The 25,543-nt window shown below is 38.4% G+C and overlaps 1 protein-coding gene across 2 annotated transcripts; it reads right to left on the minus strand.

Annotated features, from left to right (window-relative positions):
• Positions 1-3,607: 3,607 nt before the first annotated feature.
• On the minus strand, positions 3,608-19,147 carry slc30a1a (solute carrier family 30 member 1a). 2 transcript variants are annotated; one of them, XM_026923236.3, is made up of 2 exons: positions 18,258-19,147; positions 3,608-10,000 (listed from the first exon to the last, which is right to left on the minus strand). In XM_026923236.3, the coding sequence occupies exons 1-2, from the start codon at positions 18,829-18,831 to the stop codon at positions 9,090-9,092; spliced, it is 1,485 nt and encodes a 494-aa protein (XP_026779037.1). In that variant the 5' UTR covers positions 18,832-19,147; the 3' UTR covers positions 3,608-9,089. The 2 variants fall into 2 exon arrangements, with proteins under 2 accessions (XP_026779037.1, XP_026779036.1); XM_026923235.3 differs by having other exon boundaries at positions 3,608-10,003.
• Between the last annotated feature and the right edge of the window lie 6,396 nt (positions 19,148-25,543).

Raw genomic sequence — 25,543 nt, forward strand, 5'->3', positions numbered from 1 at the left:
AGGTTTGCCAAAGAACACATAGTTAAAGGGCAAGACTTCTGGAATAATGTGCTTTGGACAGATGAGTCTGTCCAAAGCACATTATTCATTAGATCATTTGGACACCACAACAGAGGGTATACAATACAGTATAATATATAATATAATATATACAGTATATAATACAGGAATTTCAGCAAAAGAACCTCATACCAACTGTGAAACAATGAGGTGGAAGTGTTATGGTGTTGGGGATGCTTTGCTGCAGCAGGACCTGGCCAGCTCACCATCACAGAATCCACTATGAATTCTACATTGTGTCAGAAGGTGCTTGAGGAACATGTGAGACCATCTGTCAAAAAATTGAAGCTGAAGCAGACCTGGACCTTGCAATATGACAATGACCCAAAACATACCAGTAAATCCAGCAAGGACTGGCTGAAAAATAAAAAATGGAGAGTTCTGGAATGGCCAAGTCAAAGCCCAGATCTAAATCCTATTGAGATCCTGTGGGGTGATTTGAAACGGACTTTGCATGCAAGAAACCCCTCAAACATCACACAGCTGAAAGAATTCTGCATTGAGGAGTGCTGGAAACTTTCTTCCAGTCGATGTCAGAAACTGGTAGATGGCTACAAGAAACGTCTCACTGAGGTTATTTCAGCCAAAGGGGCAAACACTAGTTATTAGGGCATAGGGTGTCCTAACTTTTTCCTCAGTTGAAATACTCATTTTTGTTGATTTCTTTTGTTTAATAAGTGAAAACAAAGTGATTTTTGTACAAAATTAAAACAAGTCCTAATTTTTTCACATAACTGTGCACATATATATAATATGGGCAACACTGCTAGCTTGATAATTAGCTGGTATAGTTGGATATTGCAGTGTTGCTAGCGCTTATTCTACATGTACATTCTTGTTAAGGGATAACTTTTGTTCTAGCAGCTCTTCATTGTGATGCAGTATCTATGTGCACCATTCCAAACCACATTCCCTTAACATCCATTATATTTTACACTGATTTTTAACAAAAACTCTCCTATCAGACTTTGATAGCAACTAGTGTTTGGGATGCACTGAACCTGGTTATTTCCTCTGCATCACAGTCATTAAAAATGTAGCCTGAAGCAACAACAAGTATCATAGTGGACTCATGTAGCATTACATAACTCATAGTCACGAGTCACACTTTGCTTTGCTGGCTTTGAATTCCTCTTTTATTTCCTGTTTGTTCATCAAATTCCATATATGAAACAATGCCCTGTGTTCTACTGCTGTTACTACATGCCCTTGTCACACACAAGTGTGTGTCAGTTCGAAGTGGGAGCAGATTTACCAACAGGAACTCTATGAAGTTGGTAGTAAGAACAATGCAGCTGTAGCGACGACTTCTGAGATTCTTGGGATGATCCTATGTTATGTTAAGTTTCTTGTGCACTGCTAACATGAGCCAGTTAGCCAGTTTGAGCTACAGTACATTGATGTCTTTCTAACTTTTCCCGATATTGTAAAAATGTGCATAATGCAACCAGTGATTAGAAATATAAGACTAATTGTGGCTATGGCCTAATCACTGGTTTAAAAAAATCTGTACAGAAAAAAAAACTGGATCAAAAGAAAATGGTCAGTAACAGCTCAGAAGTTCAAATATCAAAATTGTTTCCAATATTGCCAGTTGTAATTACAGTTTATAGGGACTTTATGTGCTACTTTTAGGTTGGGAGCTCTAAAACATGTATTGTATTGGTCCTATTTACTGAGCAATTGTAAACCGTTTTAATGGCTTGTTGATATGCAATGGGAAAAACACTTCACACTTTTCAGTTTCGCAACATGGACTGAAATAGCACTGTCAACATTTCAAAGGAACACCAAAATCACGCCACTGTCCCCCCCCCCCCCCCCGACACTTCTAGCTTGTAAATCTAGCATAGTTAAGTTACAATTGTACTGCGCATACTTGAAAAAGTATGGAAAAGAATGGAAAAGGCTTGGCCAATTGTGAAGCAGATACTGTTTATGAATCCCAATTTGTTGTACAGAAACGTGTTTTTTTTTTGTTTGTTTGTTTTTTTTTTTAAAAACACGAGCATTTTAATCTCAAATTCTGTGGAAAGTTTTCTGTTCAACATGGTATGTTCCTAGTATAAGCTGCACAAAAAAAGGAAGTAGAGCGTGAAATGGGATTGGTCAGTGATTAATGGGCATTTTATCAGTTTTTTTTTTTTTTTTAAATAAAAGGTTTTTAATATCCCCAATCTAATCAAAAAATCTCTGTCCCCCTTGCCATGTCTATTAGAAATATCTATGTTAATGGGATGCAGGAATCCTTTCTTTGAAAGTATTGTGTTATCATTTCTCATGTCCTTTTTAAAAATATTTTGTGGTACTTTGGCTAAATTTGTCAAACTTGTAACTCTTAATTAATCATGTTCAGGGCTGTTGAGGGTCCAGCTGCTATACACAATTACCTTCAAAACCTGAAATACGATGACAATTTTATCTAGACATCTTTAGCAAGATATGGTTTAAGTCAAACAGCAAAAGAAATTACATATCATGCTATATTTATCTTTATAAAGTCTTAGTTCAGGAATAATGAATAAAGTTAATGTAGGCCAATGATTGGCAAAAGCTTCAGAAAATGCAATGCAATTTTGAAAGCTGATGAATCTCTTCTTCCTTCCTTTTTTTCTGCAAATTTTAGTGTGTCAGTCAATTCTGAAAAGAGGAAGCTTCTTCACTTTGGCTTGATGGTGGTTTAGACATGGAGTCCAATTTTCCTATTCATTAACTATTTGTTTTTCTCTTGAATTGTATTGGGTTCTAGGTCACATTAAACATGGAAAATTGTGATTTTTATCATGATTTCTGGCTTTTCACCACTAAAACCTGTGATTTCAATAAGTGTAGACTTTATATCCAATGTATGCCATTCTTATGCTAACCATTAAAATATAGGATTGTTTCTCTAACCATAAAAATATGCATTGTTTTAAACTTTATGTTAGAAATACATCACAAATCTTTTTTTAAACCATAAGAAATATTCTTTAAAACCATATGTATCAACTGTTGTGCGTGAAATCCCAGAAGATTAGACGTTTCTGAAATACTCAAACCACCCTGTCTGGTACAAATAACCATGCCTTGGTCAACGTCACTGAGATCCTGATTTCCATTTGATTTGAAGTAAACCCGAGCTTTTGACCTGTACCTGTGCTATTTTATGCACTGCACTACAACCACGTGATTTGGCTGATTGGATAATTGCATGAATGTGCAGGTGTCCAGGCAAGGTGTCTTTCAGGATTCCTGTTAATGCAGCTGATAAAATAATAATAATAATAATAATAATAATAATAATAATAATAATACTACACAAACTTTAATATAGAGTATTTTTGAGAAGTCCAATTTTGGAGTGCTGCCATCAACTTAAGATAAAAAAATTTTTTTTTTTTTTTTTTTAAATTGAGAACAGCGCTAGTACAGTTCCAGGGACATGTAGAATCTTGTAGATCTTTTCCAACCATAAAAATATCAATGGCATTATGATTATATTTAGGAATGACATTAGTACACACTGTAAATACACTTACATCAGGAAAAACACAGAGGGCTGATGGACAGTGAATACTGAACAGCCATGTTTAATTCACAATTACATATATCCAACATGAAAATATCAAAAACATTTCAGCTGGTGTGTTCTAGCCTAAAATCCTTACAACTACAATATATAGAAAGAGGATGTGTGTTCATTTGTTTAAAAAAAAAAAAAAAATACAAGTCAGAGTAACTATTGAGTACAAACACGAAGGCATGTTGCATATGTTCTCATCAGGAATATAAAATGCATCGGATGGATCATTAGTTAAATAATAATAAAGAGAATGGCCAATTTAAGGACATGCTGAGCATTTTGAAAACCACATTTTATCATCGCAAATTAATTTCACAGTAGCTGCTAATTGTTTGTATGACATATTGTGATATTTAATGTGCACAATATTATTGTAAAGGCTAAAGTAGCCCTCAGGAGGCTGCCAGGACAGGTACCATGTTTTGGCATCTCTGATAGTTTTCAAAGTGTTTCCATTTTGGACAAATTTGAAAGAAAATCATGTGCCCTTCTTAGATAAGGCAGTTCTTACTTCCTTATTCCACCTACACACATAGCTTCCTCCCAAATACAGCATTTGGGTTAGTAACAATGTTGTGCTTGATAAATATCTCAATATATTGTATAATTGATTAAACGGCAGTTATTACTAATTTTAATTTACTAATATTGAGTGTTAGCAAGCAAAACCTTAAAGTTCCTGTGTGTCCAAACCATTCAAAGATTCAGTGTTTGTTTCTTTGTACATCGAAAAATTCAGTTTCAAGCAACAATTTGGCCAAAAAAAAAAAAATACACAATTGTACAATGTTGCCCTTAAATCAAAATGTCTTTTATAGCAAAAAAAATGTTTGGTGTTTGAAGCTTGCTTCTTTAGTTTTGTACTGCAGCTGTGAGGCTGATACAGAGGCAAAGGCAGCGTACAGCCTCCAGTTTAGCATTGTGCATACTGTATGTCTAACTCAGCTCACACTCGCTTCAATACATCACAAAATCAAATTAAATAGCATAAAATAAGAATACGTCCAAATGAATAAAAAGAAGCAACAAAAATTCTGAACAAAATTCTGTCCTCAAGCTTTTTGCCAAACTTCATGTACGAGTAATACATATATATATGATAAACTATGTGCTGAGGAAGATATCATTCTGGCTTCAACATGGCCGCTACTGCTGTTTAACTCTGTGACATTCATCATTTTGAACATTTAATGATTACAGACTCCATTTACACTTGGTTGTTTCATGCGTCATGAGTATCAGAATTATATCTGCATAGCAATGTTTTACATAAAAAATGAACGACGCAATGACTGCTTAAATTACTTCCGGTGGTCTGAGACACTTTTTAGCCATATTTGACAACCAAAACCAGCCCCAATAGGTGCGGCACAACACTGAACATTGGAGTTCGAATGTAATGAGCTAATCTGTATTTTAACAGACACAGCTATCAGATTTCAGTCTGTCTGAACACTACGAGTGTAAATGCATGTGATTAAATTCTCATCAGAATACAATCCAAGATATAAGATGCATGAAATTGCCAGGTATAAATCAGCTCACGGTGTCAGAACACGCATAAACAAATCTATTTGAGATACTAACTAACTAACAAAAACCCTTTGAGGTGAGCATTTCAAAAAATAAGGGAATGGGTACACTGTATACATGCAGTTTTGTATGACGCAAAATTGGAAATAAGCTAAACAAATGTGTACATTCAATTTCTGGCCAAAATGTTCCATTAATTTATATTACGTGGAGGGAAAACAATGAGGACTTTGTACTGCTTAAGCCCAGCTCAAGCATTACAGAATGAGGACAGACAGGAGATCCAAACACCTGGGAACTCTGGTTTGCATGCTGAAACTGATGAGATGGAAATAACTGACATGAGACACAAATTATTGTGGCTAAATATCAAGTTAAAAATACGTGTCCTTCTGTGTGCGTCGATGAACAAAATGGTGGCTGTGCTTTAGTGCCCTGTATACAGAGCTCAGCATTACTGGAATAAAAGAAATCTTATGCTGAATACCTTCTAATGCATCCTCGTTGACTTTTCCGTGACTTGGCCACCATCACAGGGCTGTGCACTTACTGCACAAGGGTTAGGAGTGTGTACTGGGGAGCGGACTTAACAAAAGGAACACACGACACAGGCACCACATTTACATCCACACCAGTGCTTCATACATTGTTGGTCGGTTCATATATGATCAAGTAAACAGCACAATCTGATTCTCACAGTCCTACTGATTCACTAAAGTACGTCTCCATCAACATATACCAATTCTGGTATATGTTTTTTATTATTACGTATACTACAGTGTTGTTGAAATCTCAAATCCGATTAGTCCGAATCTCAGATTACAGCAGCACTGACAGTAGTTCCAGCTCTAATTCAAATAATAGGTTTATATTAATGCGCTCATTTTAACAAGTTATAATTTCTCTAGTAGCAGTAGTATTTACACACTCCACAAGCCTAATAATAAACAGGTTTTAAATAGCATTGTTATTTAACAAAGAAACATGTGTAGTCACGCTTTCCATAACATTTATGGAAGGAGTCTCCAGTGTCAGCACTTTGTAACAGTCAGTACGTTTTCTGCCATAGGAAAGTCTTCATGACAGAGTGATAACGGTTAAATAGCATGAAGCGTCATACATTAATAAATTAAATAATGTATTCGTTGGCAAATTGCTGTGGCACAGGAGGAATAAATCACTCTGTGGTGTGCTGTTATAGGAAAATAAACCACTTCAGGGTGGTAACAGTAACTCCTTCATGCTTCATGTCGGGTTGCATCGCACCGATTAGTTTCCTGTAACAACACACGCTGTCATGTTTTATTCCTTATGTAATTCCATGTTATCAAAAATACAATGGAGTGGGTGAGTCTGTTTTCTTAATCATAATGTGCATCAGCTGTCCATGCTCTTCCAATTCATTTGAAATGTCAGTTTTGAAATGATGCTTAGTTATTTTTTCAGATATTACAAAGTGAATGAGCAGCTCCAAGGTATGATGCTTGGATATGAATTAATAATTGTTTTGTTGGCAGTCATAATGACCAGCAGTCTACCCTGTCCTGTTTGGATTAACACAATCAGACAGAGATTTCTACTGAGATGGACAAAATGCTGCATGCGAACACGTACTGTTAGTCAACCTAGACTCTATCTCGGCTCAGATATACACTTAGATTGCACTGAGGTGAACTTTAGAGCCACTCTCAATGAAAATGAAAGCAGCGGAACACAGCATTTCTAATAATCATTACTACTGCGGAGTGAACTGCATAGTCTGGTAGCAGTTTGAAAAGGATGGTAACTTGTAGAGGTGTATAGGAGGAGCACAGTCAGCCTGCGCTGGAGTGCAAACAGGTCCAGAAAAGGACTAGCATTTTACACAACTCAAAAATATCTTGCTTCAGTCTAGAAAAGGAGAGATCTTTTGGCTATTTTGTGCATGTAAAGGCAGTTTGTTGCTAAAGCAGCTGAAGCGATGTCCTTGTAGATTTCTCACATCCACTTGCTAAACTTGCTAACATGCTAATTGGCTGTCACGTACAGATGGACAGGCCAAAGTAATAAAACCATGCCTGAACAACTAATTATCCATTTTTTGATCAGACTTGGTAATTTCTACACCAGTGATGCATCTTAAACTTCACTTCAGCTGTTAGACTGATGCAACAGCCCTTAAGATGGTGGCAGGGATTCAATCAAGGGGAAGTCAGTGAGGGCACCTTAAAACTAGTTTCAAAACACAGCCATAGTGTTAGTACTAACTAAGCTATTGATGTTTGGTCATGCAAGAACTGTAGGTACGAATGTTTAAGGAACTCGAGCCAGCTGTCTCTCGGCATTTTTCCAAACCCTCCAGCATTGTTCAACACTGCTTTTAATGCTTCAACATGGACTTGTGAGTCATGCTCGTGTGACACGAACACCACGACTCATGAAGCATCAGCATTTCCCATAAATGAGGAAACGAAAAGATTGCAAAATTCATTTCAGCATTAAAGACTTGCTGAAATGGTATTCAAACTGCATTTATCTGTCAGAAATACAACAAGTCTCAGCAGCACAGTTTAAAATACTAGTACAAATATTCTACCTTACAGCATAGTTTCTTTAAAAAAAGGATGTGAGCCTCTTTTTAAATGCATTACCAAATCTAAATATTATCAAAGTCTCTGGAAAGGAAAACAAAATCATTACTAATAAATTAAACACATAAATTATTATTTGTTTATGAAATAAATTGCTTATGGATGTATCCAGAAGGGGAAAAGAATATGTATTTATCATTACAATAATACAAAAAAAAAAAAAAAAAAAAAAGTCCTTAAACGTGAGCCAGCAGCTGGATTTTGCATGCCTGTGTTGCACTAGATCCACAAGATAATGACGACACAGCAGGTTCTCAAACGCGAGAAGCTTTTTGCATAGACACACGCACACACATGCTTAGACTTAGACAACGCTTCACAAACACAGCACTCGCAACGCACACATGCAGCAGCAGGCCTGATCAGAGTTCAGCCAGCCATCAGGTAGTGACGGCTCAAGGTTCAGAGTGTGTGTGTGTGTGTGTGTGTGTGTGTGTAGGGAACATGTGGAATGTGTTTGGACCCCAGAGCAGATTTGTTTCACTTGTCAGAACAGCAATCAGGAAATTTCTCTTGCAAATCTTTTTCCAGTTGATTCACTCCATGTTTGAAGCGAGAGACAGCTCTCTTGTCTTATTTCACTCTCTATGGACACACCGATCCAATTTTAGCTTCAGGATCCACTGCGTCCCTGAACAGGATGAAGTGGTCACTGAAGACAAACATATGAATAAATGAATAAATTAGAAAATGAAGCCTTTTCAATGCTCCTTCTCCTGGCAACAGTGTTGTCACACCTTCTGCCACTCGAATGAGCTTATTGTGTGTTCCCGTGTCAAAAGCACAAATTCATGAGCTCCATTTGAACCAACCATTGTCTCCATGTAACTGCCAATAACCACAAAAGACTGTGTGTGTTGGGGGGAGGGGGGGGGGGGGTTGGGGGTAAACGCCCCATTTGCCATTATTCCCTTTCAGGTAATGGTGAGCTAGTATAGAAATAATGACCATTGCTTGTGGTTTCACTCTCAGCCGCCGAGTGCAACGCGTCTTCACAGTGAGCTCGCTGTCCCTCAGTTAGCTTCTGTCGAGAGGTGTGCGCAAAGATTTGTGTTCTGTGTTTACATGCAAGTTCAGTCGATATCTCTTGATGAAATAAAATACAGCAAGTGGTCAGATGATGTGTCAAATCAGATCCAATATGATCCAGCGTTTCGATATTGATGCTCAACATCGGATTGGTGCATCCCTCTTTGTCTCAAATGGCTCTGATTTTCTAATTCATCAAATTTGCAAGTCCTTTTGGATATATTTATGTTTTGTGGTATCTTTATTAATGAATTCTTTGTATTCATTCTTCCTTATAAAGATGACTCCACTTCTCTGCTGACGGTCACTTCCTGTGGAGCCACTTGAACGTTAGGCTCACTTTCCAGAGACTCACTGATGACCTCCAGAGTGGTGGAGACAGGGGGTTCGGCTTCACTCCCGCTCTCCATACTTGTGTTTTTGTTGTCGGGGGCTTTGGCATTTTGACAGCAGAGTTTAGCGGCGCACTGCGTGCGGCAGGAGAGCTCACAGAGCGAGGCGTGTGACTCAGAGCTCACCATGACGAACTCAGGCTGGATGGTGGTGGCATGGATGCCCTCGTCATGGAAGAAGGCCTTGAGGCGCTTGGCCACACTCATGTAGGAGGCAGGGTCTCGGCATTTGATGTGTGCCGTGGCGATGATGCGACTCCCGGCGAGCTGCCAGATATGGAGCTCGTGCACAGCCAGAACGCCATCAAGCTGGCGCAGGCGAGTGCTCAGGAGGCTCACGTCGATCTGCTTGGGTACAGTCTGCAGCAGGATGAGCGCTGACTCCTTCAAGAGCGGGTACGTCGTGTACAGAAGAATGCAGACCATGATGAGGCACAGAGTCGGGTCCAGGTACAGCACCCAGCAGGGCCCAGCTGTGGAGAATGCGGAGGCGCTCGCATTGCTGTCTTCTGCCTCGCCAAAGCCCACAAGCGTGTGGTTAAGGTGTTGGTGGTCACTGCAGTGTGTGTTGGCACTGCATGGGTTGTTGCAGGGAACACCGGGGTCACACGGACGCCACACAAAGGTGAAGATGATGGCGTTGACCACGACGATGACGGAGCCAAGCGCGTCACCCAGAACATGAAGGAAAACACCACGCATGTTCAGCTGGGATGACGAGGATGAATCATGATCATGCTCAAGGTCGTGCTCGTGATCCAGCTCACCGTTCAGCTGCACAGCTGATAACTCTGCTACACCAACACAAAAAACACAGTTAGACAAAGCACAAAGAAAACATTAAACACATAAGTGGTTCATGTTCAAAATTACGAATAACTAAATTTCTCTAACTGTTAACAATACCTCTATCAGTTAAACAAATTAACCAGTATTAGTCACTCAAAGTACAACTGGGAATTTTAATCAATAAATTATGAATAAAAGAAGATGGTGGTAAAAAATAAAATAAAATAATAAAAATCTGCTCAAACACCTGAATGGAACAAGAGAGAGGTTAACATTTAAACAATCTTTCATTGGTTTAATTAGAAAATCAATGACAAATAAAATGTAAAAGATATATTTCTCACCCATAAATGATCCTTCATTTAAAAAAAAAAATCAAGAAATCAAGAATTCAGTTAAGAAAATGAATTAGCCGACTTCACCTAGCCAGCAGGTTTAGGGACATTCAGTGAATGAAGGGGTTTCTGAATCCAAAGAGATTTTCCAAAACTGCCATATAAGATTTTATGCCAACACTACCTGGTCAAAAACTACGTGACTAACATTAATATGGATTTTTAACAAAAACTGTAAGTGAACATGTAGTTTATCATTTAAGAGAAAAAATTGGTTGACTTGGTATAATAAGAGTTTTTTCAGAAATCATGTAAAAAATGGCTTCAAATTTAAGCATAATCCTTTAAGATAAATGTTGAAAGAGAACAAATATCCAGAAAACTCCCAAAAGTAGACCCAAAAAGCTTTATGCTGAAATGGATTAACAAATAAGAAACTGCATTTCTGCAAACAAATTAACTTATTAATTTCTATTTGTAGTTTGAACTGCTTCAACAGTTGCAAAAAACATAAATCTTCCAAAATAAAACTTCACACTAATTACCACAGTCACATGTTATTGAAGTACTTTAATTAGAATCACAGATATTAATCCTAAAATAGTCTAAAAAGTAGTTATTTTAGGGCACATAGTCTGTCACGACAATATAATATTCAAACCCATGTGTTTCTTTGTGTGCTAAGGAATATGAGATCTATTACCACAGACTAATGTAATTATTTATTCATTATTTATTTATTCATTGAGTGGTATGGCATGCACAGATTATCAGCCTTTTTTTTGCACTGCTACATGCCCTGCATTCTCACAAAACGACATTTGATGTTTCCGTGTGACCCAGTTAAGATTGGAATCCATGCAGAGGTAACTCTGTGTGTGTGTGTGTGTGTGTGTGTGTTTGTGCGTGCCCTTACATTGTGCGTTTTTTAATACAGGGTGGACAGATCATAAATTCATTAACTAGCGCACCAGGCAACAGAAAGTTCCAATGTGCTAGCCCAGTTTTTAACAAGGCTAAAAAAAAAAAAAAGCACAGCTTACGTAACTCAGTAGTGTGATGAGCTAATTATGTGCATTAATTCAGACTGTGGAAAATAAGCAAGTACTTGAATCCCTGTGGGGGCGACATTTTGCAGCCAAGCCTGATCATCTTCTGATCATGTCTCTGGTGATGAAACATCGTGTTTGCACCCTTTGTCTATGTGTTCTATGTTTCTAGCTATCATTTTCATTTTTACTCAATGAATGGCTTAAATGTGGACTGACTGTGCGTTGTGCTAGCATTAGACTTACAGTATATAACAGTTTTGTGTTGCACTTTACTGTATTTTGGTCAGTGTGTTACTGTATTCACAGCCTTTTGTTTCGGATGGGCTAGCCAAACCTGCCAACTCCAGTGAGCAGTTCTGCCGGGAGTCTCTTATCTAAGGTAGAAACTGTGTTTTCATACTGGGTTATACGATAACTAAAACAGACGGGTTGGTGGTTAAGATGTAGACACTAGAAAAGTTTACGTGCAGGAAATGAGGAAAAGGTTATTCTAAGAGCAGTTCTAGGACAAAAGATGTTACACATAAGAAAGTGCACATATTTTAATAAGACGTTGCATACCTCTATTAATAAGAAGGTGTGCATGTAAACTTTTCTAATGTCTATATTTTAACTAAAACAGATGAGCGGCAACTTTTTCCCCAAGCGCCTAGTTGTGACTGTACAACGTTGTATATACGCACACTCCAGATTTTACCATGACAGGCTTTAGTGCGCTGTGTGAACAGTGATTTAATCACTTCTGAATTATCACTACCAATTAGAAGTATTTGTAAACTGTTAGATTTGACACTTCATTGTAGGCTTATTTAATCTTTTCCCCTTTTTTTCTCTTTCATCCAAAAAAATGTCTCTTTCGACTGAAAAAAAAAAAGTGACATTTTTGACCATTTAACCAAATGAACTCGGCTGAAAATAGTCAAAAACATCACTTTAAGATTAATTTTTTGTGGTATTCCTAATAAATAAATAATATAGTTCAGTGATGTTCACTATACTTGAGCAGTGATATTCAAGTCAAACACAAACTGATACTTTATTTCACATTAATGAACCCAAAATACTCTCCATTTACCACTGCTTCTGCGTCTTTCAGGCAAAAAGATGAAAACGAAACAAGATATTAATATGAAATGGGAGTAAAGAGGTGGGGCTTAATATCGAAGTGTTTGAAACAACTGTCAATCATTCCAAATTCATGTGGCTACGTGCACCTCCGATGTTGAAATGTGGAGGGTGGCAAGTTTGTCCAGCATTTGTTCAAGGTAATTAACATACCTAGCAAAAATAGTTCCTCCCAACAGCGAGACTGTGTAGGAGGCAGGACTAGAAGAAGAGTAGCATACACCGTATCACAGAAATGCTCTGCACCACTGAAAGTTTTTCCATCAAGTTGTTAGATCAATGAAGTAAAAAAATAAATAAATAAATAAAAAATGCTGATGACAATTATATCAACGGCCCACTAAACCTGCTTGTTCACTGTGAATGAATAAGTGATATGTGATGATACATAAAAATCTGATAATCTGATAAAATCTGATGTCCTGGCACCAGGGATTAGCGATTTGTCCACCCTTCTTAATATAAGCAAACCAGAAGTAAAAATTGTGTTCCTGGGATGAGTGATATGAGATATATTACGATAAATTACATCCCAAGCCATCTTTCTGATCGTATCTCATGTGTGGTTAGTACAGTGATGGCTGAACACAGACCGAACTTTAGTGACTGAAAGGCTACTGTGTGATAACAGTTATCAATTGTGCAGATGTGCTGTGTGTCACTGATAGGAGTCCAGGAGTGATGAACTTGAAACAGCTACTCTTAACCCAGTTTATTATTGCATTACACAAGAAAGCGCTTTTCCAAGAACATGAGTTTGGATTAAGAGTCCAGGTTTCAGAGCTCATGCTGAAACATGCCAGACAATAAACTCACCTGTGAACACTACATAAGCAGTCTTTAGAGCGAGTCCCACAGGCCTGCCACTCTTATTGCATATATTTGTCTGCACACAATTATTTTGTATAAATTTGTTGTCCTTCATGTGAATATTTTTACCATACACTGCGTCCAGCAGGATCTTTATTTGCTGGTAACACAGAGTTTTTACAGTAAAATACGCTATATATAATGAGCTGCTGTTATAAGTGAATTTCCCCACTGTGGGATCAATAAAGTTTATCTTATCTTATCTTACTGTCTATTTTGGGTGAGTCTGTGCCAGTGATAGCCTCAGGTTCCTGTTCTTGGCTGACAGGAGTGGAACTTAATGTGGTATTCTGCTGTTGTAGCCCATCCACCTCAAGGTTCAATGTTTGAGCATGTTAGATGCTTTTCTGCTCACTATGGTTGTAAAGAGTGATTATTTGAGTTTCTATATCCTTCCTGGCAGCTCGAACCAATCTGGCCATTTTCCTCTCTTATCAACATCAACCTCTCTGATCAACAAGGTGTTTCCACCCACAGAACTGTTGCTAACTCAATGCTTTTTGTTTTCCGCACCATTATGCATAAACTCTAGAGACTTGCTGTGTGTGAAATTCCCATGAGATCAGCAGTTTCTGAAATACTCAAACCAGCCCTTCTGGTACCATCATCCATGCCACACTCAAAGTCACAGAGATCACACTTTTTCTGATGTTTGATCTGAACATTAACTGAAGCTCTTGACCTGTATATGCATGATTTATACATTGTGCTGCTACGTGACTGCATATACATATACAGTGTATATATATATATATATATATATATATATATATATATATATATAGAGAGAGAGAGAGGACTTGAAGATATAAAATAATGAATATGAGCTGATTATATATATATATATATATATATATATATATATATATATATATATATATATATATATATATATATATATACACATATATATATATATATATATATATATATATACACACACACACACATACACAATATATATATAGAGGAGTTGAAGATATAAAATAATGAATATGAGCTGAATGTAATTAATTTGAGGGTATTTACAATAGGAATAACAACACTTTTTATATGTGGTCCCTGCTATTTCAGAGACCAACAGTAACTGGACAAACTAACAATCATAAATTAATTTGTCTTTTATGAATTGCATTTGGTTGCAAATTCACTTTTAAGAATTTCAAGAAAGGTTTTCCATGCTTAGTGGTCAACCCTTCTCAGTGTTAACTCTGCACTTTTTGTCTGTAGCCATGATTAAATATCATTCAGGAAATTAATTTGCAGCTGTAGTCAGAGAAAAAAGACTCTTGCATTTTAGCTAACTGTATCAACACAGTCTGATGCCACCGTCAGGAGAAAAGAAAAACTGCAACGTGCTGGCCAACAGGCCACCAATCATACGTTCTAATAGAGACGCTGCGGGCCAGTTAACATCTCTCCACGGGCCACTTTTGGCCCTGGGGTCGGACATTGGACACCGCTGGCCTAAAGTCATGTGCTTATTTCTGTAGCACATTAATACGAAGGCTAAAATTAAATAATTTGTAGCAAGCACACAATGCAACTTTTTCTTTTCCAACAGAGATACTGAAAAAACTTGCCAGTGATGCATTACAGCGGATTTATCATAAAGAAACAACTAAATATTTAACAAGCTGTTAATTATTAGCTGCTCTAATATGGATTTATAAATCACAGTTACATATTGGTCAGGATTTAGGCTACTGCATTAAAATGAGCAGTAAATCTGCACACAGATGAGCTGTCAAACATCTGCTAGGACAATGTAGCCACAAAAGTTTGCTACAGTAATGTAAGCATTTAATAAATATACATATTGTTTACTAAACTGGCCATGTGTGTCAATTCTGATTTCAATTCTAAACACAATGTTATGCTGTTTGAAAAGCAAGAATGTGCTATTTTAATTCAAAGCCTGCAGAAATGTTCATTCATTCATTCATTCATTTTCAGTAAGCGTCAGGGTCGTGGTGGATCCAAAGCCTACCCAGAGAACACTGTGTGTGAGTTGGGAATACAGTCGGGAGGAGATGCCAATCACACACACATTCCCACCTAATATTTTTCTAAAATCATGCTGAACAAACAGAAACATTTCAGCTGACGAAATGACCTATCAGTCAGATCAATAACTGATTGTTAGGTTTGATGTAAACAGAGCTACTGTGACTTTTTCAGTCCTCTCTCTAGTGAGTGAAAAATGACCTGGAACACCAAAGTTCCACTGGTTCCTGTTTGGACCACTTCGTGCATGTACTGCAGGAAAGCATCCAAAGTCCTAGGTTATTCACATGTTCATGTAAACTGCCAACGAAAATATCTTATATCAGAATAAAGCCTAATAAACTAGTTAATCATTGCTTGGTTAGTGGAGTTCATTAATCTGGTATCTTTTGTTCTTCCATGTTTGCAGAATCGTAACTGAAGAAACAGAAAACAGCTGCCTTGTACACATCCACAGGCTGCCCAAAAAAAATTAAAAATTGCAAGTAAAGCAGTCCACATGAAACGAGCAGGAAAATTTGAATTTCGTGTCACATCCTTTTTCTTTGGTAGTTTTGTTGCCTGGCTGCAAATGGGACTGTAGATATACCACTTTATGAATGTAAGAAAGACATCCAACTACCGACACAAAATTATTTTATGTATTTACAACTATTTTTTTTTCTCAAAATTATTTTATGTATACAACTTTGTGTTACTTTGACTAACACATGTTTAAATGGTAAACCTGCTACCTCAACAATGGTGCAACAATAATCATTAGAAACATGTTGCACAACATGAAGACGAATGACTAATATTGTAACATATTATGGTGGTTTAGTTAATCGCTGCTAAAATGATAACTACATTTGTCATCCTTCAATCTTAACATTATTTGTAAAAAAAAAAAAAAAAAATCCAAGGTCCTTATTCTTTGTCTTTTTGCTAGTCATGCGTCTCCCATGTGACAGTCAGTAGGGGGAAGCCTGAAGCTTGTCTCTGACTGATTATCCAGTAGACCTTCTCTTTTATGCACTAGACTAAATCACGTGATTGTTGTTATATGCTGTCCCTGAAGGAGTTATTGTAGTTGGGTGGTGTGCGTGTGTGTGTGAGTGTGTGTGTGTGTGTGGGATGATTCTACTTCTTGTGCTTTCACCGTTATGGTGTAAACGTGTCACAGCATTACTCGGTGTCCTAGCGCTGTGTGATTTTCACACGAGTGTTTGACGCAAGAACATTTCCGGCCCGCAGCGGTTCAAGGTCCTTTAACATAATTCCAAAACCAACCCATATATTAAAGTTACACAGTTAACACTGACTTACCTGAACTGAACAATGTGCTTAGGATTATACCATGCTCTAAGGGTACTTGGTCTGAGACGGAGTAAAAATGTGAATCTTCAGAGCGCATTTATCGAAACTGTTAGCCCTTTTCACCAATAAGGTAGTGGAGTTGAGCTGAATCGCAACCCATTCTGTACAGAATTGGTTCATTTTCCACACAAAAATGCTGAACCAGTGATATCAGGAGCTCGAAGGCATCATCCTTCGGTCGCCATGATAACAACGCTATCGTTATGACCACCATTAAACAAGATATAAAGATATATAAGAGAATTATCAGTGAGAACACTTTGTGAAACTGAAATCACATTGACAAATCAAAGATGTGAAGAAGAAACAACTATTGAACAGGAGACACATTGGTAATGTTGATAAAACTTCCTTTAAAGTGCTACACACCTCAGAAAAAAAACAGCTAAAACCAATCATTTGTGTACTTCATTATCTTGTAATTGCGTAATTGCTGTCTATAACACTGTCGCTGTGCTGTGTGTAGACGCTAAAGAATTTGACTTTGAATAGTAAAAAATGTTCTGAAAGAAAATATAGTTGTATGGGGTATTTTCTTAGTGAACAGTTTTTAACAGGTATGGAAATAGGCCCATAACTCTGATACTTAAAAATAGTCATTTTTTTATGTCATCATTCATGAATTAACAGTAGGCCTGTCCAAATTCTGAACAAAATCAGTCACGTATCCATCGGAGGCTTATAAACTGAATCATATCTTAGCAGATTCAGTGATGTCAAATATCAATTTAGTATTATATCACATATAATATTATATCATATAATATTATATCACAGGTTTACACCTTTAATCCTGACATATGAAACAGTGGAAATTACAACCCACTAATATCAAAGTTGTACCTATTATTGAGTCTTTATAATTATTAGCCTGTTTGACAGCTCACTTAACTTAATTTGGTTTAATCCAAACCTTAATACCTGAAAAACAAGAACATCTGTAAATCAGTCAACTGGGACCTGTTGTGTCAGTGGAAGGTTTAGGAATAAAAACTAAAAAATAAACAGCCAAAATCTTACAGTACATATTGAATAAAGAGACTATTATTTAATTATTACATAAAATAATTCTGTACTGAGGAGCATATGGATTTTTTGCTTACAGTTGATGGGGTCTCAGGCTACAAAACGTCTGAGAACTCCAAGTACAAAAGATTTAAAGGCTAGTCAGCTAAATAGTTAGCAGAAGTCTTTAGCTAGCATATACGAGGAGTCCATGGTGCCTGGTTGCCTAGCAACCGCGTTCACGTTACTTGAACCACTTGAACAGTGACCCGTTCATTTCCGGTTCCTAACACACCTGAGCAGGTATTAAAGCTGATTAAAGATTACCTGGAAAATACTGAGGAAAAACCATCTGGTTTGAAGTAAACTCTGATTTAGAGCCCTACAGTGCTGTAATGGGCCTCTTTAAGCCTGAGCAGGTTAATGAATGAAAACTGAAAAGCACATGAATGGAGAATGAGGTGAAAGGTGAAAGGTGGAAGTGTGGACTGAAAGCCCGCTCTCACCGGAGGCTCCCCTGCTCTCGGTGTTCACGCCGTTCGGGCTGCTGCTCCCGGGACCTCCGACCAGGTTGTTGGTCTCCTCCGCGGCGGACCCGCAGTCAGTGGAGGTCTCGCTCTTGCTGGTGTTCGCCCTGGAGTGCTTCCCCTTGCCGTGGCTGTGCGAGTGAGCGTGGCCGTGGAAGAGACACAGCCCTAGCAGGTTCACCACGAGCCCCGCGGCCCCGACGGCGATCACCACGAGCGGGCTCTCGATCTCGTGCGGCTCGGTGAAGCGCTCGATGGCCTCGAGCACGATGGTGAAGCAGAGCGCGGTGAGGAACACGGCGTTGACCAGGGCGCCCATCACCTCGGCGCGGATCCAGCCGAACGTGTTCTTGTTGGTGGACTGGGTGCGCTCGGCGAAACGCACCGCCACCAGCGCCACGATCAGCGCCATCACATCCGACAGCATGTGGAAGGAGTCCGAGAGCATCGCGAGCGACGCCGTGAGCCGGCTCACCACCACCTCGACCACGAAGAACCCGAACGTTAACGACAGCATGCACAGCAACCGGGCGCGGTTCGGTTCACAAGCCATGGTTTCCTCCGAGAGCGTCTCAGCTACCACACACACGCGCGCACACACGCACAGCTAACACAACATACAAACAAAACAATGCTAACCGGCACTGGCTAGCGAATTCACCCCAGTCACACGAGATTTCGCCTTCACTTCTGATCTATTCCCGCAAAACCCAACAGAACTCGGGTGATAAACCTCACTCGCGACGTCTCGCGCCTCGTTCAAGCGAATCGTGACAAACGAAGAAAAGCACCGAGCGGCGTTTTGCAGACGGAGTTCAAACTTTGCACCCGGACCGGCAAAGTTTCCACACGGAACAAGGCAGATTCTCGTGACCACGCCCACTGAATCACACGTCATTAGCCAGCGGTTAGGGATCGAGTGTAAATTACAATGTGGAGAAAATTCCGTTTGTTCCTGCAGCTGTATTGTTAACAAGTGAAATGAGATCCATTCTTTCCATGAAATCTCCTTTTGGCTGCATCTAATTTATGAACAATTTGCAAATAATAAAAGGAAGCACGTATATATTGAATGTAAACATTCACACACTGTCTTGTTTAATGGGATTTTAATGTTCTTTTTCATATAAAGAGATTAGAGATTAGAATATAAATATTTTATTAAAATTCCACCACTGTTACAATAGAAGAGAAATGAACCCCTGGTTATGTTTCATGCACCTCACTTTATGAACAATGGGTTTATTGGTTGTTGGCTGAGTTCAGCGCTGTGTTTAGAAAGCGATTGTACTCTGAAAAAAAAATGTCTTTAATTTAAAAATAATACAAAAAAACTTGAACTGTGTTTAAATATCCTGAGTCCAGGGGTGGCTGGTATAAGGGGGATAGCATTTAAAGGTAAAAAGACATCAATATCAGGTTGAGGGGAGTTAGCGGGGCCTTTAATCATTCGGGGCTGAGCCCAGATTCTTCTGTATCAAAAAACGTTTAAAATGTACTTCTAAATAGACTGTTTTTTTTTTATTTTTATTTTTTCTTGTATATGAGGGCTAATTGCTTAAAAAATGTGAAAATTGGAGAAGGAAGGAATGGTTTGGATTCGATTTACCATATAATCTGCCCATGAATAATCCAGCCATTCGAATGTCTCAAACCAGTGTCATATCAGATACCTAGTACCAGACCGATAAAATATAAAACTTTTTGGCAATCTAACACGAGACTAGGCTAGTTTGGTGTCACTAAGCTATCTTTGTATCGGTTTAGCTGGCTACAGTACCATGCAAAGTATGTTAGCTGTCCTTATGTTCTGCTCATATTATGTTCACGTAACTTGGAACTCATATAGACATTTACACAATTGAGACCTGTCAGCCAATAAGACACGAGTATTTCCACATATTTTCATGTAAATCCTGTCTGATTGGTCTTACTTCCATTCACTGAAGTTAAAATGCACCTCTCTGTGTACTGAAGATACAACATTACAGCACTGATGTCTTCTTTTACTGACTTTCAGTTACATAGTGACAAACTGCTCCAAGTGGAGAAGTATTTGGGCTAAAGAAAAAAATCTTCAGGTCTACAGCCCTGAATGCACAGGCCAGGTTACGCCCCTGATCAGGTTTAATTTTTGGCATCTGCATCACATTATTTGTTGTTAAAAATGTCTAAAAGTGGATCATTTTGGATTTTTGTGGAACCAAATGCCACCAGTGGTCATAAGAAAAATACATAGAATGGCATGAAGAAGCAAGGCTAGGGCTGATTTCTTTCTTGCCCAGAGTGTAGATTCATGCAGCCTATCAGTGTCAGGTGATTAAACAGAGTGAAATGGCCCCTAGATTTGAGCTCCATTTGGGCTGATATTTTCAGAGGAGAAATTAAAATTACAAAGCCTGAGCACACATTGTTCAAAGCACAAAGACAGGAAAGACAAGAGAACTGTAAGTTTAGTGGGGTTTTTTTGTTTGTTTGTTGGAATGAAAGGGTTAGAGCTTTTCTGTTTACTGTAGTTGATATTCAGAGGAAACACGGCAGTAACCCAGTAGAGTCGAGTAGAATCCAGTAGATCATTACAGACTTGAAACACACAAATGCAGCTCCCTATCTGTTTGCAGGTGTGTGTGTAATAGTTTGTTCCATATTATTATTGAATTTTCAATCCCTTTATATTTATTACATTGCACACTGTATATACACTGGATATAAAAAAAGTCTACACACCCCTGTCAAAATGTCAGGTTTTTGTGATGTAAAAAATGAAACCTAGATAAATCATGTCAGATCTTTTTAAACCTTTAATGTGAAAAACAAATAGAAAGGTTTTAGGGCAAAAAGAAGAAAAAGGAAAACAAAACTCACAATAAACTGGTTGCATAAGTGCACACACCCCTTGCCTAATACTTTATTAAAGCACTTTTTGCTTGCAACAGAGCACTCAGTCTTTTTGTATCAGTCTACCAGCTTAGCACTTACACTCACCAATACTGGAGTTTTTCAGCAGTATAGGAATTTATACACAGCCCCTAACCTCTACAGTCCGAATGAAACCCGTAATCCGCGCTGCTTTGCTCTCACTCGTTTTTACACGCGCCTGTTTTTTGCAAGTGGCACAAAAGGATAGAGCAAAACCGAGCGCGTGTGCACAGCTTAAAGATACATGTTATGATTTCAAATTAAAAAAAAAAAAAAGCAAGTAACGGATCAAGACTGTTAGCAGAAGTGACTGGTTTTTCTGACAGATGTGTTTTAAAACACATTAATGGAACAGTTCCTGTCTGAAAGACTCATCAGTCCACACATTCATCTTCCATCATTCAGGGAATCACGGTGCGACTTGTTGCATGTTTTCGGGGGAAAGAGGAAAAGAGGGATCAAAACACACACTTTTGTGTAATGTGTGCTTATAACGTTGCTGTTCACACGTTTCGCAACATACCGTGTAACGGTTGCCAAGCAGCGGGTGACGTGCTGGAATTCAGCAGCTGTGGTGTGTAAGATCTCTGACCTTAAGCAAAGTCCTCCATACAGTCTCTGCCAAGTCGCTCGTGCCTGCACCAGCCTGCATGGTATAACTCAATATTTGGGTCCCTAATGTTCCAGTTTTAAAAATATGTTTCAGCTTTCTAGCTAAAAGGGTGTTTTCACTATAGTTCTTGAACCAAACTGGACCCGAAAGGAAGCTAATGCAAATGGCCTCAGTGCCTTTAGTGTTCACAGTATTCACAATACTCCCAGTACAAAACCAACTCATGCCCCAGATGAAGAACCCAGCCTGGTCTGGACAGCTACGAGCCACCTAAACACAGGCCAAGCTGGTCAGACTGGTAGACCATCTTCACCAACTGGTGTTATTTTAACTAACTTTATCAATAAAGGTTTCAGTTTTCTAATTGATTTATTGTTGTGCAATATTAGTAGCAGTAATTCAGAGACAGTTTCCTTTCTATCAGCTTGAACCACATACATAGTGTTGATCATTATGGCTAAATAGTTCAGTTTTTGTTTCATCTAACCAGAGAACACTCATTCAAAAGGCTGGTGATCACCTGTAAACTTCAGGCAGTCAGAATTACTCCTAATGAGGAACCAGACATGTGGAGCCAGAGGAGGAACCAGACATCCACAATTTATTTTCTGAAATCTTGGCTTAGTTACTTGTATTTCCTCATGTATCAAGGGCAAAAAGGCAACAAAATGACAACAAAAATGAAAACTGGCCAATCAGAAGCTTCTAAACGTCATTCGATCAATTTCTTCAATCTTCCCAACAGTTTAAAAAGACAATCAACTTGGTGAATGTAAACTTTTGACCCACTGGAATGAATTAAAGCTGAAATATACAGTATATGGCCAAAAGTATGTGGACACCTGACCATTCCACCTATATGTGGGTCTTTCCTAAACTGTTGCCACAAAGTTGGAAACATGCAATTGTATAGGATGTCTTTGTATGCTGTAGCTTTTACTGGAACTAAGAGGCCCAAACCTGTTCCAGCATGACAACGCCCCTGTGCATAAAGTGAGGTCCATGAAGACATGATTTGCAAAGGTTGGAGTGGAAATCTAAATCTAATTTTTTTCTTTTTTCATCAATAATTTTGTGCTATTGTTTTCATTTGTTGTATTTTTTACTTTCCCCTTGTGCTGCATAATTATTATTTACAGACCCCCAGGCCCATATTCTGAATTTCTTTATGAATCTGCAGATTTCATCTCAAATCTGCTTGTTCCTGTAGACAAAGCATTAATTGTTGGAGACTTTAATATTCATTTTGATATTCCACAAGACCCTCTGCGAACAATGTTTGTGTTCATTCTAGATTCATTAGGGGTCAATCAGAACATAATAGGACCCACTCATAACGGTGGTCACACACTTGATTTAATACTAGATTAAACCTAGAAAATATAGTCACATCTAAATTTAAATGTGTCTTTGTCATAATATATGCACTTTGCCACGCTACTGCATCAAACATATATTCACGTCAGCTACTGCACATAGCTTTATCAATAATCTCCCAGAGTTATCAACCCATGGAACTCAATCAGGCGACTGAATGCTTAGAGTCAGTGTTCCGCTACACTCTAGACAATGTAGCTCCATTTAAAAGAAAAATAATTACAGAGAAAAAACTAGCACCCTGGTATAATGATCACATGCACACCTTAAAAAGACCACTCGAAAATTAGAACGTAAGTGGCATCAAACTACATTGGTAGAATTCCAAACAGCATGAAAGGAGAGCCGTCTTAGCTATAGAAAGACTCTTAGTGCTCTTAGTACTCTTAGACTCTTAGATTAGCATATCTCTCCATCTGAACAGAAGATAACAGAAATAATCCTAGATTCTTACTTAATACTTCTATTTAGGAATAAGACCACCACAGAAGCATGCACATCATCAATCGATGGTGAAAAATTCAGACTATTAATTTAAAGTCGGACAATTTGATAACTTACCATGTAGATAACAATATAACCACATCAGAACCGTGATTAGAATGTATTACTCGCCTTCGAGAGACTGAACTAATTTCACTAATTTCCTCATCAAAATCATCAACCTGTGTACTAGATCCATTTACCCACACATTTCTTCAAACAGATACTACCAAAAGTAATCAAACCTCTTTAATTTTTATACAAATAATCACAGTTATCAAACCCCTGATTAAAATACTTGATCTCGACCCATGTCACCTTTCTATAGGCCAATATCAAACCTCCCTCCCCTTTATCTCCAAGATCCTAGAAAAGGTTGTAGCACAAAAGTTACACTCATACCTATGTAAGAATAACATTCATGAAATGTAGCAGTCAGGATTTAGGCCTCATCATAGCACAGAGACAGCGCTGGTTAAAGTGGTAAATGACCTACTACTGGGCTCTGATCAGGGTTGTGTCTCCTTGCTTGTGTTGCTTGACCTTGGTTTTGGCACCATTGATCATATTATTGTCCTTGATAGGCTAGAAAATGTTGGACTTAAAAGAACATCCCTTTCTTGGCTCAGGTCTTATTTGACTGATCATTATCAATTTGTAGATGTAAATATTGAGTTCTGTGCATACTATGGTATGGTTTGGTGTTCCACAAAGAAGTACTTGAGTTAGGACCACAGGCAGCTAGAAGTAATATTTCTGATTACATAGTAACTCTGGGTGGCCTTTCTGTTACATCATGTGTAGCAGTAAAAGACCTTGGTGTAATTATTGACTCTAGTCTCTCATTTGAAGCTCATGTAGATAATATTACTAGGATAGCCGAAAAATAAGTTCATACTTTTCTTACCTTGGTTGGATTATTGTAATGGCTTGCTATCTGTATGTTCCAGTAGGTGCATAAACAAGCTCCAGGTAGTCCAGAATGCAGCAGCCAGAGTCCTTACTATAACCAAAAGATATGACCACATCACCCCTATCTTATCCACACTGCATTGGCTTCCAGTAAAATTTCACATTGATTATAAAATACTACTACTGACGTATAAAGCACTGAATGGTCTTGTGCTGCAGTACATGAGCAAACCTATGGACTTTCATGAACTGCCACTCCTAATTCTACCAAAAGTAGAAGGCTCTTTGTTGGTACCTAGAAAAATGAAGGCAGAGCTTTCTCTTACAAAGCCCCACAGTTAAGGAACAGCCTTCCAATTAGTGTCAGGGATTCAGACACAGTCTCAGTGTTTAAGTCTAGGCTGAAAACATATTTGTTTAGTCAAGCCTTTTGTTAATAGCTTTTCTCTTAGGTAAAGGTGCAGATCTGAAGGGTTCATGGGCATAGAGTGGTTTGGTGACCTGGGATGTTTGGCTGCTGTCACCCCCCCACTCTCACACATTCACTCAGGTGTGTTGATGGTGGAGTCGCTGGCTGCATAATGTCCAAGGGCACCCTCATATCTATGTAACCTTATGGTTCTCCCTTTTAGTTATGCTGTTGTAGCTATGCTGTTGCCAGAGTCCCTACTTGCATTCTGCGCACAATGTACATTTTCTTAAACCATTACAGAACAAGAGCATACCTAATAACCCATGTTATTTTCCCCCTACACATGATACTCCTGAGATACCAGTGATCCTGACTCCTTCTACCCTCAGGAACTGCCTGATCCATCTTGATTCCCCACTTTTGCATGGAGGTTTCATGACCTGAAAATCACCCGCTGCTGCTAAGGATGGCCCCACCTAGACAGCCTAAAGATCACCAAGAGATTTACTGTGGATGATACCACATAGAAACCATAAAGTTGACTGTGGA

Source organism: Pangasianodon hypophthalmus, chromosome 19 (genome assembly GCF_027358585.1).
Source record: "Pangasianodon hypophthalmus isolate fPanHyp1 chromosome 19, fPanHyp1.pri, whole genome shotgun sequence".
NCBI lineage: Eukaryota > Metazoa > Chordata > Actinopteri > Siluriformes > Pangasiidae > Pangasianodon > Pangasianodon hypophthalmus.